The sequence below is a fragment of the Pelecanus crispus genome, chromosome 2, assembly GCF_030463565.1.
Source record: "Pelecanus crispus isolate bPelCri1 chromosome 2, bPelCri1.pri, whole genome shotgun sequence".
Taxonomy (NCBI): domain Eukaryota; kingdom Metazoa; phylum Chordata; class Aves; order Pelecaniformes; family Pelecanidae; genus Pelecanus; species Pelecanus crispus.
This window is the reverse complement of record NC_134644.1, coordinates 155548170-155563890: the sequence shown is the minus strand read 5'-3', so window position 1 is coordinate 155563890 and position 15721 is coordinate 155548170. Positions and strand designations below refer to the sequence as shown.

General features: G+C 37.3%; 1 protein-coding gene across 1 annotated transcript; it reads right to left on the bottom strand.

The window, feature by feature from the left end:
* Positions 1-482: 482 nt before the first annotated feature.
* On the bottom strand, positions 483-14863 carry EBAG9 (estrogen receptor binding site associated antigen 9). The gene is made up of 7 exons (XM_075705519.1): positions 14708-14863; positions 13704-13801; positions 10219-10297; positions 9857-10015; positions 7650-7757; positions 6328-6419; positions 483-1011 (listed from the first exon to the last, which is right to left on the bottom strand). Exons 2-7 carry the CDS (start codon positions 13784-13786, stop codon positions 891-893), a joined length of 642 nt encoding a protein of 213 aa, XP_075561634.1. The 5' UTR covers positions 13787-13801; positions 14708-14863; the 3' UTR covers positions 483-890.
* Between the last annotated feature and the right edge of the window lie 858 nt (positions 14864-15721).

Here is a 15721-nt window from a genome sequence, read left to right as displayed (position 1 = left end):
AATCTTTTTTCCAATTATACTGCCTATGCAACAAGTATAAGGTGTGAGGATTTTTTTTCCCTAACTGTAGAGAGCAGAAGAATTTCTGCTAGAAATACAAATTCACCAATACAAGTGATTAAATCACTCCCCTACGTTCGCAGCATCAGCCTTCATAAGAAAGGAGCAGCATACACCACTGTTGTGTCGTGATGCCACTGCTGGTAGCCATTGCAGAGTTGCAAATGGACACAGTAGCACAAGAAGCTGCAAGTGACAAAGCAACAAGAAATCCACTTTAGTGTTCAGCTGTAATTTGTGCTCTACCACAGCGTACTCTACCAGGAGTACATTTAGAGTTGCAGGTCATCTGTAACAAGTCATTTTCTTCTGCACAGGTCAGTATGATCTCCCATGGAAAACTGTGAAGTATTTATAAACACTTTTATAAAAAAGGCAAAAGCAGACATTCTTTATCAGACAGGAAGCAAAGGGTTCTTTAAAACTGTTTAATTACATGTTTCAGGTAAGCACAGACAATACAGTAGATTTCCCACCACTGAATATTTACATTCTTTTCTCTAGGCTTGAGCTGTTCATTAAGAGTGTCTTTCAATCAGCATCCTTGCTCAATCACTTTTGCTGCAAAGAAGGGTGCTGGAATAGAACTATTGCAGGAAACATCATTCCATCAAGGCATGATTTTCTGTGGTTTTTTTCCTCCTTTAAGAACCACCTACTAGTAGTTCAAGATCTTTTGGAAGAATCCTGGCTTCCAAGATGACCTGAAGAATGCATTGAAACCAAGCAGTGTGTTGAAGTCCTAGAAATACTTAAATCAATACCAATATGTATGTTGTAGAGCTGGAATTCTCTTTTTCACTGGCACTGCCACTGATGCCTGGTTTCTGTTAGGACAGTTTTACACCAATTTTGTTTTGTTCCTTTTTCATTAGCCTTTGGGCCTCTTTCTCCATTTTCTTTCGTTGTTGTTCTGCTGCTCTTTTTTCCCTTTCTGCTATCTTCTGTTGTCTGTAATTAACAAAAATACAAATTGCTAAATAACAGGAATTCAATTTTCCGCACAGTTGTACCTTAAGTTCCTGTCAGTAAATAAGTTATTAAAACTAATAAAAACAGAGCTTCAGTCCACTGTAGTTAGGCTCAGAACAGTTATTCTTTTATTGTGCTGAAGTCCTTTTTTCAGATTAATTTAGTATTAAGCAGTAATATTTGTTCAAATATTTTACAATCTAAAAGCCACTCAGTTCTCAAAGATTCAGAGGAAGTGAATCAGTAAGAGTGTATGACAGCTATAAGGCCTAGAGATGGGGGGGGTGGGGGGGGAGAAATCTATCTAATGCTTTGAGTAGCAAGATCACCCATCCTTTCAATTCAGTCCAAAACAGTTCAATTTGTCTAGAACACTGACTTGTGTTTCCCCTTTCCCTCAGCAGAGGCATCAGTAGCTATCCTCTTTGTAATGCAAGTACTACAAACATTTTCCTCACGATCAGATAACTTCTAATATTCCCTTTCACATGTTCAGGATCTGTGCTGTACTCCATTGTTCAGTACAGATATAAACAATTTCCTTTAAGGAAATACAAAAATAATTAAGAAGTCTTCAGTTGTGTATCCTTATAGCATTATTTCTTATCACTGCTATAAAACCCCAGACATCACTATCTGCTAGTTCAAAGAATCTATCTAAAGAAATAGGTTTCCAATTTCAAACACATACACAGCTGACTAGAGCAAAGGAAAAAAAACAAACACAAAAATCTACTCATTTTATTCCCCCACTACAGCTAGAACACATCACTGACTGGCACGGGGGTGACAAAGACCCACACTCCAAGTGGCACACTGCAGTTCTCTCCTGTATTGCATAGGCAGTAATAGAATGGCGTAAGGAGGTCACTCCTGCTTTGGATTGAGTTTATTAGATATGAAAAATTTGCTAAGTTGCTTGCAAGACTTTAAAAATAAAAATGAAGCTTCATTAACTTGAAAAGGTGAAAATTAACACAGATTCAGTAGGAATAAGAGAATAAAGAATTCTAATTCACAAGGCAGTAAGCAGTTAACTTTCAATGTATCTAAATTACCTGTGCACATCCACTTAGATGTGTGAAACATACAGAATTAAGAACTATCATCACCTGAAGCAACCTTCTCTGGTAGATTCCAACTATGGACAAACAGGGCACACAAAACCTAGAAATATTTGAGGTACAAAGACTATGTATTATCTCTGTATTGGACAGGAGAGGGACTGCACTTATTTAATACCTTCATGGTTTTCCTTGATTGATTTTTAATGGCTAGTTTTCCTATACTCTATTAAGCTGCTCTTCTGTCTGTCACGGAAGAATTAAATTAGTCACTCACATCAGGATCTACCTCCCAAGTTAATGGAAGCCCAAACTTTTTTTTTTTTTTTTTTGAGATCATGACCTGCTATTCTACATTCCACCTGAAAGCCGGACAGTTGACAGTGCTGTCAGTCTAGCATATGCAGAGCAGTAATATTTGCCACTTTACAGTAGCAGATTTTCTTATATTCCTCACACCTCTGAACTGAAGGGAAGAAGCTATATGTACATCAGCCAGCACAAAGAGACTGTAGAGTTCCAAAAAGCCACATGAGGTGTTAAGCAATGCTGCAATTCATCTGCAATTCTGAAGTGAGGAAAGTCAGAGCAGATCATGTTTCTTTTCCCGCTTATAAACCGCAGGACACAGAACTCCTCTGCACAGAGAAGTGGCTTCCATGGCCTCTACTGGCTGAGTAATTTTACTGGACTTCAGTTACGCCCAAATGAGAAGAGACCTTCACATCACCTCAGATAGAGGAACTGAAGACACAAAAAAATATAAACAAGTAGCTTACCACAAAGTAACTATCTTTCCACTGCTCTTTTACTTGGTCATTATTCAAAGCATTGATCTCTATTCCAAACTTCCTGCATGTTTTCAACATAAAGTTACTACCTTTCAGGCTCAGAAAGGTTTCATTTCTCAATAAAGGAAGAACCTACGAGGAACTACAGCCGTATCTGACTCACTTTTTCTGTGTTCCAAAGCAAGGAGTTAGCAGAGTTTGGATGGAATGATGTAAGCTGTTTAAACTAGGAAAGTACTCATTCCTGAGGTCAACCTTGCTTTGCATTCCTAACACAAGTTAGGTCCAAAAAAAACCTAAGCCTCTCTCATTGGTTAGCAGAATACTAATTATAATCAGAACACTGTTAGAAGACATTCTTATTCCAGCATGTTGTTATTTATTGTATACATACTGGAATAACTGTAATAAAAATGATTTCATACCGTTTAGTCTTTTACTTTAACACAATTAAAAATGCACCAGCATTTAGCTTAACTGTTCCCACTGGAAAAAAAACTTCATTGGTATTAGAAAGTCTAAAGGTGCAAATAGGTATCTACAATATGCAGAAGAAACCAAGTTCTAACTAACTTCAATTAACTGAAAATCCAGTTTATCATCCACTACACTGATTCATCACTGTCTGGAAAATTTCAGTGCATCTCAGCCCAGAACCTGCTGGGGGGGGGTGGGGGGGGGCAGGCACGGAGGGAACAACCACCACAAAAAACAGACTACAGGAACTTCTCAGGCACTAGAAGCCTACTCCTCAGCACTGTCTTTCAGCATACTTTGATTCCAGGAAGCATTTGGCTTAATATACACACTTATTTCAACTGTTATGCTATGCATTAAGTCACCAGAGAGAAGGTCACGGGATACAGTCTCCTCTGCTATTTAGCAGGCCACAGCCCATTCTTGCATGATTGATCAGCACTCCATTACTACACAAAAATTATTCCAGTCTAAGACACTTCTGAATACTGACTGAGCACCAACAGGTACACAGACACAGCTAGATAAGGGAGATCCTTACTTTTTCGGTACACTTATTGCATTCTCAATAAGCACTGCTGGAGTACAGTCAGCATTAGCACTTGGGGAGGGTTATGGTGACTTTGCCCTCCATTTAGCAGTCTGAAATCTTCAGATCATTTTGTAGACCAAGATGCAGTCTTCTAGCATTAAGAGGAGACTCCAGATCACTTCCTTACTACAGTCTATTGAAAACAGAGCCAGGCCTGTCAAGCACTATACTTAAGTTTTATGTTAAAAATGTCAGATGTTAATTACACCACAGATGTCTACTGCAAGAGAAACTGTAAACCCAGAAGGTATTTCCTATCAATCTTGCTAAAAATCAGCCAGCACTTTCCTCAATTACAGAAAAACATTGTAATTTGATGTGTCATGAATAACACAAAGGTTTTACTTCACACAGCTGGGATACAGCTTACACAATGATCAGTTGTACTGAGGTGGCCATTCATAGCTGGCCAAGCAGCATGTAATACCGTCAGCTGCAGTTCTGATCATATTTGGACACATACACACCCCTTCTACAACAAGTAAAGTTTGATAATTTTTAGTGAGGCCAGGAAAGAATTCTATGAAAATTAACCACTTGAGCTGAAGCCTCTCAATAGTAAAGATTCCAGCTGAAATCTTTAGAACAGTTTCAATCAAATAAGGCGAGACACTGAAAAACAGTGAGTTTGTGGGGAAAACCCCACTCCTATTGCCACATAAGAGATCTCTCTTACTAAGTATTCTAGAGCATGAACCCAACAACTGCCAGACAATATACCTTTGACTATCCTGGGAATATCCACTACACAAATTTTACACTCCAGAAACAAGCTGGTATATGCACACACCGGATTATTTGTAGTAGCTAATTTGTGTAAGACAAGTCCCTGCTTCAGTAAGTCTGAGTACTTCTTTTCATAGTCCTAAAAACATCTGTAATGGAATGTGGTAAGGGTTAAGTAAACTACAATGCAGCCTCTGCGGTTAGCAAAAGTAGTTGTTTCATTTCTCAGTTCAAGAAAAGCAGTATTTTTCATTGTCTTGCATTTTCTTTGTCTGGTGCATCACAGTTTAAATGTCAGATTGCACTTTAGAGATTAAAGATTTTACTGAGCCTACTGATATTCTTTACAGGAAAAGGTATTGTCCTTGGAACAAAAGAGCCCAAAGGCACATCATTCATATTACAAAGCTTGCACTTCTGTCATACATCAGTGAAAGACAAGACCTGAAACAGTTTCAGTGCTGAAATTAAAGAAAAAACCCAAGATATTGACCAGAATGTACACACAGAAGTATCCGTTTAAGTTTACAAGAATATGTGCATTACAGCCCTATTCTCACATGTTAAGCTGCTGCAGAGCAAGACTGACAAAACTAGAATCAGCTGAATTTATTATCTAACATTAATGCATCAGAAGTGTGCTGGTGACTTCCCTCTTGTCTTATTCTACTGGTTGAAAAGAGTAAATTTTCCCAAATACTACAATAAATAGTTGACCAGAATCCTTTTTTTTTTTTTTTTTTGCAAAAATACCTTTTTTTTTTCCTTTAAAGATTCACAGTTATTATATTTTTGAATATATCATGTCCTTATTTTGTATTATCACTATTGTCCCACTGAAGCCGTGTATTTGTGATTCTGTGAGTACAATGAGAGCAGTATAGGAAGCTGGAGCCATCTGAGGCAGGTTATCTGATGATGTAGCAATGAATTAAAGTTTGATAAAACCTTGAAATGAAACAGGTTAACAAAAGTCACTGCCAATTTAAATCATTGCATGTGATTAGCTTAAACTCAATCTGCATCTCTTTACACTTTGTACTCCTTCCACATGTTCTTAAGAGGAAAAAGAACACAAATGGAACAGAGGAACTATTCACACTAATTTTGTGCAATACACTGATTTTACGTTCAAGCCTTATCAGCTAGTTAAGTTAGCTAGAAAAGCATGACTTCTACGGGGATTCCAAGAACATGCTTACCACTTCACCTTCTATCCTGAATTATTTTTTACAGCACATGATTATGATCTTTTTTATAAGGACATCCAGTGATATTTTACTTAATCAAGTTGAAACATGTTATTTGTACAAAATAAATTGTTGGGTTTGGAGGGGCATTGTTGGGTTTGGTTTTTTTTTGGGGGGGGGGGGGGGGGGGGGGGGGGGCAAGGGTGGTTGATGTGTTGTTCTAATGTTCCAGTGATTCTCAGATTTCTCCAACTATCTCATCTACTAAACTAATTAGATCCAAAATGTATTCTGCCAAGTACCAGTTACATAGAGATTAGATGCACAAAAATAATATGTCTTAAAAATTGTTTAACAATTCTTCGCACTTATCAGAAAGGTGTTACAACAAACAAACCTGTATTTGATTCTTTTACATGTAAAAGTTTACATGGTGTTACATCATTTTCAGTTACCTAAGAACTTCTTCTGCCTGCCAGGCAGCATCTTCCTCTTCTTCCCAGGCATTAGTATTTTCCTGCCAAGTATCCAAGTCTCCCAGTTCAGGCTGAAACAAAAGAAGAGAAGCTCTAAGCACATGAAAAAACTAGATAAAACACTTATTTTTAACCTTGATGCTTCAGACTTCCAGAAATATTTGCAATATGACAGTACTTCTCATCTTCTTGTCTATGTGTTTTCCCCTGTTCTAATACTGACTTTTTCCAGTTAATTGTTGGAGGTTTTTTTGGATTCTATTTGTGGGTAACAAAGGTAGGAAGGAAGTCCTGGAGTGCATTTTCAGGAAGGAGAAAAGTTGAACAGATGAATTGAGTAGACAGTGTAAAAGATTTCTGAAAGTTGCATGGACAAACCAACATGTATGTCCACATGTTTGTGTGTCCAACATCACTTGAGTGCTGCCGTTACTCACTAGAGGTCCTTTCCTGAATTATTTTCATTATGGACAGTTTAAGGAAGTGGTATGACCATTCTGTACTGCTTTCTGCCTAGACCCTTTTGTGCACTATGTTAATCAAAGCAGAAGCCCTATTAAAGAAGGCAGTAGAGAAGAGGGAGCGAGCATCTTCCTCTAAAAAGACAGCTGTTGGGTAACTCCACCATGGTGGAGTCACCATCCCTGGAAGTGTTCAAAAAACAGGTAGATGTGGCACTTCGGGATATGGTTTAGTCTAGTCTACCCTTGATTGGTTTAGGTGGGCTTGGTAGTGTAGGTTAATGGTTGGACTGGATGATCTTAAAGGTCTTTTCCAACCTAGACGATTCTATGATTCTATGATTTTTTCAAAGGCTAAAGAGCAAAAATTAGCAGACTGTTAGAATACAATCCCGACAGAAAGGAAGGGAGAAGCAGAAAGGTAAAAATGGGTCGAAGATAATAAAGCAAAGGTAACCCGGAGGCTTTCCAAGAAGAAAAAAAAAAAAAACCAAAAGAAAGAAAAAAAAGCACCTTCTACGCTTTTGCTAGGAACTTACTGTACAGAATCGAAAAAAACGTATAATGTGTTGCTTTAGAAGATTTGCAAGTATACAAGTGTTTGGAAGCTTCTTACCTTTTTATCACTGACCTGTTAAGTTTCTCAGTAGAATAAATTAGTTAAAATCAGATTAACTACTTCATTGCTTTGAACCAAATACTCAATTTTAAACCATTTTACATTATTCCACAACTATTCCTCTTGCTCCCCACAGTGCAGACCTTAGGCAGACTATTCCTTCTCCTACAGAACAGTCATTTAACTGTCAAATACAAGATCAATACTTAGAGCATACTTACAGACTGGTGAATAAAAGGAATATCTTGTGTAGCTGCTAATCTGCTAGAGAATCCTGTGCTTCCCTCTGGAATCCCAAAATTTAAAGGTTCTCTTTTTTTAATTACTATCTGAAAATATTAAAAAAAAAAAAAAAAAAAGGAAAAAAAAGTGGTAAGTCAAAGCACTGCACAGATTCCCTGGTGATCATATAATTCTGTGCCTGTGAAGGTACAGCTACACAACACTGCATTGTGTCTCAAACTTGCTCAGGTTCTGGAAGCTGTACAGCCAAATGAAATGATAAGTGAAAGAAGCTAAATGCAAAAGACACAATAACTGCCTCCTCCCCCCACTAGATTCTTCTTAAGTCACATGGAAACCTGTAACTGTATCAAGACAGAGAAAGCGCACAAAGAATTACAGATCAAATAGCCACATCTCCCAGTACTCATATAAGCTACCAATTACATGACATATTCCTTGGAGAAATCCTGCTTCCATCATCGGTCACTGTAAGACACTGCCCTTGAGGACAGTGCTGTCTGCACAGCCATACTGCTTTGGAACACAAGCTCTCTTAGCTACTTTAATAGCTACTTCTGTGCAGACAATTTAATTTCAGTTGTTGAAATGTAATTCACTGTTACATCAACTGGTAAAGCTCTGTACTGATCTGGCCGAAAAACATGCAGTAATGCTTCTCCTAAAAGGCTTATTAGCAAATTTAACGTGGTGGCTAAGATCATGTATCCCTTACTTGTCTCGACCTCAAGATAGGAACTTCACTCACTCACTTCGCTTAGCCTACTTTAAGTCTCTGCTGCTTCCAAAAGGTAGATTTGCAGTTCCACTGACTGTACAAATGCCAGTACCAATGCAAGAAAGGAATCGGGACTAGACAGTCTTACTTAGCAATGACAGACTCTGTTATTTGACTGAAGTTCCATTTCCAGACATTGTAGATATGAGTGGTAACACAAGTAGATTCAACCTCACATCTTGGGGTTCATATTGAGCCCAGATTCGGTGAAAATACAAACGCAAATTCATATTTAAGGGGGGTAACAACACCAAGTTAGCAGGAATGTTCTTTACAGTGCCTGCAGTCATCCCTAGAGATAAGTTTAAACTAAATCCAGTATACAGTATTCAAACAGCATGGATTTTTCTCAAGTTTTGTTCTGCAACCTGAAGCTCAATCTATTAGGTGAAAAATGTCATTAGATACAAAGGAGAAATCTACCTCTCTCCTAGCCCTTCTCTGCCACCCAGACTTTGGGAGATCAAAATCCTTAGAAGAATTTAGTCCACAGAATACTGCAGATGCTGAATGTATGGAAAACTGACCCCAGTATCATCTTCAGTTCATAGCACCACAGGAAGATTCAAGCTGGAAGGGGCCTCAGGAGGTCTGTAATCCAACATTCTCCTCAAAGCACTGCCAGCCCTGAGGCTGATGAAGATGCTCAGGGCTTATCCACTTGGGTCTTAAACTTCCAGAGACAGAGCCTGCACAAACCCTCTGGTAACCTGTTCCAGTGCTTGACTGCCTTCATTGTGAAAAAGGTTTTCCAATTGACTCAAAGCCCTGTAAGTACGCAGCTGGAAGACTGTCACCATAGAAACAAAACTGGCAATTACCAGAAGTTTAATCAGCATTTATTTACGGTGTTGATGCTCTTCTGGATATGCCCTTCTGTCTTGTCTCGATAATAAAAATAGATATTTGAACAGCAAGCTATTTTGAAATATCAGCTCCCTAATTCCAGCCTCCCCAATATAACTTGGTGAAACAAGTAACCATTGTTTTCTGAAACACCAGTGCTGCTACCTCAAGCTTCAGTAAAGCAGGACATGGAACGTCTCTGTTCAAATAATGGAAAAGTATGAGCACAAATATCTTAGTGCACTGGTTCCATTTTCAAAATTAAAGTGACTTGAGGGTTCTCACATTATACTTCCCAGAGCCTTCAGAATGAATATGAAATTCTTCCTAAGTTTCCAACACCATTAAGACTAAAGATGTAAACATGAACTAGCATCACATTTGGTAAGATCTCAAAGAGTCAGTATTTTTAATTGGACATCTTAGACTAGACATCAGCACTTATTCTCATTTCAATAGGACAGCTTAATTTCACCAGAAGCATGTTCTGTAAGTTGCCAATTTACTTATAGCCTATTTCAAAGCAAGGAAAACCCTCTGTAACTATAGTGCAATACCTACTTTTTGAGTTTTTCTTATAGTTGGTGTCATATCTTTGAAATAGTCAGGTTCCATTTGTTCCAAAGGATTTTGCTGAGCAGCCACATTACCATTGCCACCTTCAATCTTCACACTGGTAGGTGCATCTTCATCCCATGAAGACCAGTCTTCTACTTCTGGCTGAACAGAAGTATATGGTACAAATTAATATTATCTGCAAGGTTTTACTTGTCATCTTATACCTTGCTAAGATATATACTTAATATTATATAGCATATATAATAATATTATACCTTTCTAAGATTTATACCGATCCTGTTGTAGAACTGGTACAATAGATAATCACTTAGAGTGGTTAAGTCACCTACCACTTAAGCAATTACCTGTTTAGGAACAGATGAATAATCCACTGTGGTTGGCAAAGTTATTTCATCTCCACTTAACTTTCGCCCTCTTCCAGACCTGAAAGAAAAATGTAGGATTCCTCCAAGTTCTGAAAACATGAGCACTAAGTTTAAAAAAGACAAAAAGGAAGTCTGAGAACAGCACTACTGAAAATAGTCATGGCTAAAACATTAAGTGCTTAAACTGCCCTAATATTAATTACTGCCAGTAAAAGTCTGCTAAACAAAGGAATTTCATCATGAATTTAAAGTGGTGTTCACAAAGTGCAATTTACTTTTCAAACTGCAGTGGAAATAGAGGAGAAGCAACTCTAAGAAGTATGAAAATGGACACATGAACGCAGTTATTTGCATACAGTCAGTTACAATTTTTAGATTGTCAGTCCTTATGAAGCAAACACTATCGATCTACATTTGTTCAAAGATAACCACTTCTACTGTAAGCTGAGAAATCCTTCTACTTGTCTTAGATGTTAAGCTGTGTCTAACAAATAGCTTTCTGAGATGGCTGATTTGAAAGCCCCTCTAAAGCACTTTTTCCTTCAAAGTCTAAACAGAGGTGGTACAAGATTATGCAAGTCAACAGCTTCTGTTCAATACATGCTTCTACTTAAAGAATACTGTTTCAATGAAAGCATTTCAGCAACTATATCAAATAATTTTAATTGAAGACAAGCCTAATGCATTGCAAATAAACCACCTAGATATTTACTTAATGACAGTGTTCAAAGATCACAATAATAATTAAAATAGTCTTAGCTGACATTCGCTATATTTTAAAACCTTTCAACACAAGATAATGAAATTCAGGCTCACACTCATGTTTTCCCCAAGGAGTGTAAGCTCCTATAGCAAGACAGTCATGTAATTGACCTTATGCAGCTTGGAAAAGTAAAGTTTGGTTTCTTACTACTGATGAAAATACATCAGGGAAACTACAATTTGGAGTTCATATCCATTAGTTTTACTATTCTAGAACGTTCTACCATCAACTCAGAAGAGCTGAATTGCTTGCAACACCAGTGAGTGATTACATATATTTTTCCTACTTTAAGCCCAATAGATTCTTCCTTGGAAAAGATCAGGTGCTATCATCAATTTTTCAAGCTTTATATAATTAACTCCAGCCCATGTTCCTTTAAGCTGAAAAGCAACATAGTTTAGGGGTAAAGGAAGGTGAAAACACTGTTCCCTCAAACACATTAGAAACTTCTGGTTCTGGCTGACTAGATTTAGTTGACGTCTCTAAAGAAAACCCAAGCTTGTAAACATCATCCTTCAGACCTGTACAACATACATGTATTTAATACTATTCTAAGCCATCACTTCTGCAATTATATATATAGCCCTGTTTATATGATCTAGAAGACTCCAGCAAGTGGCTTATAACAAACATTCATCTAGCCAAAATGATTACACTGACAAGGGTGAAGGTGGGAGGAAACAGCTTCTGTCATACAACATGGGAAAGAATACGCTACACTGGGCAGCACTGAGGAAGGGTACATGTCTCCACTTCTTTTTCAACATAGGGAACAAGATGCTTATAGGAACAGTTGCTTCACAACCATCATTAGACAGATATTGATCACTGCTCCGAATGCCAAATGCCTCAAGAATTCTTGGTTTTGTTTCTCCTTGCTAATTAGCAGCATCCAGACTTCTCAGCTGGAGAAGATAACTAGATATTTTAAACAGAATGAAGTTTCACCTCTTTTCATGCTTACACCTTTTATTTCCTGGAAACAGTGAATTCAGGCAGACTGTTTATCAAAAAAAGTTTTAACTAAAGAGATGACTAGTACTATATGTAGGCTTTATGCTGACTGGAAAGATGCATGATCCCTACAGACACTTGTTTAAATTAAAAACTAATAGCAACTATATAATCTAAAGTACTAGCTCATATCCATTGAATTAAAATGCATATTTAATTAAATCACATTTGCTGGTTATCAGGCATACTCATATGCAGGGGTGCATTACAAGAAAATGAAATTTATCAAGCTATGCTTTGCAGCTGACATTAAACAGGCGAAACATCTGTAGTTAATGGACTGAACTAATTTGAACCACTGACTTGTTTATGCAAAAGATTTAAAATTTCATTCTTTCAACTAATTGCTATTCACAGAAGAAAAGTTCCTCTACTTTTTACTGCCAAGCAGTTCCTCAGCTGTTCAAGGATTTAGTTCATTCAAAAGTTGAAAAACAGAAGAAAATACCATCATTACACCTACTAAACAACTATCTGCTTATAAAAGCTATCTTAACACTTAGGGAGATGAAGGGTCCACGTAATATAGAAGCTATCATGAACTGAGTGTTTAGACTTCTTCTAGAACTTGAACAGCAAGCATTCTTAATTTGAAATTCAAATCACAGAACTGAGGTTGACATACGTACAGTTGTATGCAACATTAAAATACATCTTTTTAAAGCTTCACTAGATCCGTAGTGAATTTACCAACCAGTTGAGAGCTTCCTCTTATTCTTGGAATAAGTAAAGGTGAACAGGAAATAAGCAGTTATTTTTTGTCTACCACATATTTAGCATATGCTTTAACCTCACTGGCAAAGTAGTAGTCATCATACACAAAAGGAGAATACATTTCTCTAGATTGCCACTTGTTTATGTAAAACAACATTCCGCAAGAGTGGCAAGAAGCAACAGTAGTTCAGATGACAGCACAGTGCTGAGATCTACCTCAGGTACTCTACTACTGTACTACTCTACTATTACATAACTATAACTCTTGAGGGTTTTTTTGAATGCTTCTGGGCACTACACTTCTGCGTTCATGAATCTACAACTCAAAAGAACACTAAGTATGACTTACAAAAGTAAGCAAAAATAAGTCATGTCAATTAGAAAAAAAAAAAAGCAGTTCCCTTGACATTTAATCACTGTCTCCAAATGTCTGAAAGAATCTTCAATAGACAGAACAATCTGAAGTTTCAGGCAACTGTTTCTTGACAAAGCAGGATAAGAATCACTTACATTTATAATGAAATCTTACTGACTGATGACTGGGACATTTATAATGAAATCTTTCTGACTGATGACTGGGTGGTTGCTGCCATTAACCAAACCTCTTAAAACACAAAATGTCACTTGCCAAGTACTTCTAGAAAATGCAGAGAACAATTTTTCTTCAAGTTTGACACATGATAGCTTTAAAAGGCAATTTTAAAACCCTGTCATAGCTGTTTAGAAAACACTCCTCATTAAAGCTACCATACCACAAAATACACTCACAACTGCACTACACGGACTTTTGAACTCTGAAGGAATATGGAGATTAGAGAATGAATTTGACTTAGTTTTTATCTGTCTTGATTGTTTTGCAATTAGTAAAATCAGAACCGGGAAAAGTGGTGGGTGGGTGTTGGGAGAAGGAAAAAAGCGCAAGAACCTGTAATAAAAAAAGAAAAGGTAACCAAATTGAATGAGACATGTTTACCTGCATATTAACTTTTTAATGAAAGAAAGCACTGCTGCCAGGCAAGTACAGATTTTAAAGAGTCGAAACTGTGTTATGGCCATGGTGAGAAACCCTTCCTGCAAAAGAAAAAAAGTTAGATGTAGAGGATTACACATCTTTACATAGTTCTTAAAGCCAATTTCCTTAGTTGGTCATAAGCAAGGAGCATTCTGTGAAACTATATTAATGCAAGAAAAGAGAAGAGGTACCTGGAGCAAAGATACTACCTGCCTACTATCAGGATATTTCACTGTACCTAATGTAGATGGCCTTTACAGAAATAGCACATGATCATAGATAAAGTCACAGTTAAAGATATTTTTAAAGCGGAAGTATGGGCAATCAATTGCAGTGACTGTACAGCTGATCTGTTTTAGACACTAACAATGGCACTGAACACCAGCAATGCAAGGAGAACAGAATAATCATCAGTAACAAGCTCAATGCTTGCTTGAGCAAGTTTTGCATATACAAATTATAAATTTAGTCATTAAGTCAGAACCCCAAATTGGCCACTTAAATATAGTTTCCATTTCGATGGAGATGTATGATGAGAACAAACATTGTTTATTTTAGAACCAGTGCCACTGAAAAATCATCAGCAAAGGAAGACTCTGTTCATCCTGTGTGCACCAGTTAACCCCTAGATCTATCAATATTCCTATGCCAGACTGGATCATGTTAGCAAACCCAGCCAAGAAAAAAATTGATCTTTGGCTGAAGCCACTTATGTGGGCAAGCTATTTTTCAGTGTCAATTTATAATCTAGAGAATTTATACTCAGTATGCCACATTATTTCAACAGAGCCCCTCAAACAGGTACAGACTGAGTCAAAATAATCTGCTGTAATTCAAGGATCCCTGTTCCCTCTTCTACATGTGAACATTTCAGCGTAAATAAGAAGAGGTTAGGCTTCACAAATAGCTTTTCATTATATACATCTACACTTGTAACAACATTTTCTGTTGTAAGTTTAACATACCTCCTGATGAGAAGAGAAGGCAGCCCTGTGACATTTTCCTCAGGCCATGAGTATTCCATGGAAGGACAGCTTGATTTCAAATATGCTATGGCATTTAAATCACTTTTTATATTCCAGGCTTTAAGTTAGGAAGAGTCAGGAAGGTGGATCATTAGGTAGGCTGCTCCAATACTGCCCTGAGGATTTTATTAAAAAGTACATAATGGGATTTGTGAGCTTCATGGAGCTTAGATTTATTTTTTTATTGGTGTTCATTTGCTAGATAATGTAACTAGTATTAAACACTGTAATAATATAGTACTGGAAATACTGCTTCACATACAGTCCAGATAAGGAATTTCTGCTACTGAAAAATCGTACAGGGTGGCTATTAAACAAACAGGCCCTTTTACTGTAAAATGGAAGGCTTAAGTCAGTAAGTAACCGCCAAATTACAGACCGCACTACCAAGCTGTAGCTCAGGAGAGAGGCCTCATAAGACACATTTCACCTCTACTTCAACACTAGCGTTGTCTTAATCTCTTTTCATGGGAGACTTAAAAATGTAGAGAACCTTATACAAGAGCAGGTATTAAATAAGCTTTTCACCTAACAGGAATAGGGAACAGTCAGACTTCCCACAGAGAAGCAAGAACAGCAGACACCGTCCAACACATTTACCTTTTAAAGACAGGACTATCATTTCATATTGTGCTCAAGCACTTCCTTACCTTCTAGAACAAGCGATTTTGACAATATCTAGGTGACAGGAGAATGCATCAGTCAAGAATTTGAAAGATTCAGAAATAGTGGAAGTTAGTGAAAAGACAGTAGATAACAACTAGATGGACAGGTCTCGATTCTAAAGGTAGAAATTACTGCAAACTAATGCTGAACTGGTAAAAGAAATTTTTACTTTTAAAAGAGGCAGCTAGAAGCCATCTAGCTGGGATTTGTGGTACGAAAAGCAGGTGAACTGCTGAAATGAGACTAAAGGCACATCTTTTCTGAAAGGAAGCTTGTTTAGAAGCTCAC

Coding starts and splice junctions, on each gene's coding strand:
- EBAG9 (XM_075705519.1), bottom strand. CDS start 13,786: ATGGCCATAACACAGTTTCGACTCTTTAAAATCTGTACTTGCCTGGCA. Junction 10,298..13,703: donor ATTAAAAAGTTAATATGCAG/GTAAACATGTCT, acceptor TTTTTCTTTCAG/GTCTGGAAGAGGGCGAAAGT. Junction 10,016..10,218: donor ATTCATCTGTTCCTAAACAG/GTAATTGCTTAA, acceptor ACTTCTGTTCAG/CCAGAAGTAGAAGACTGGTC.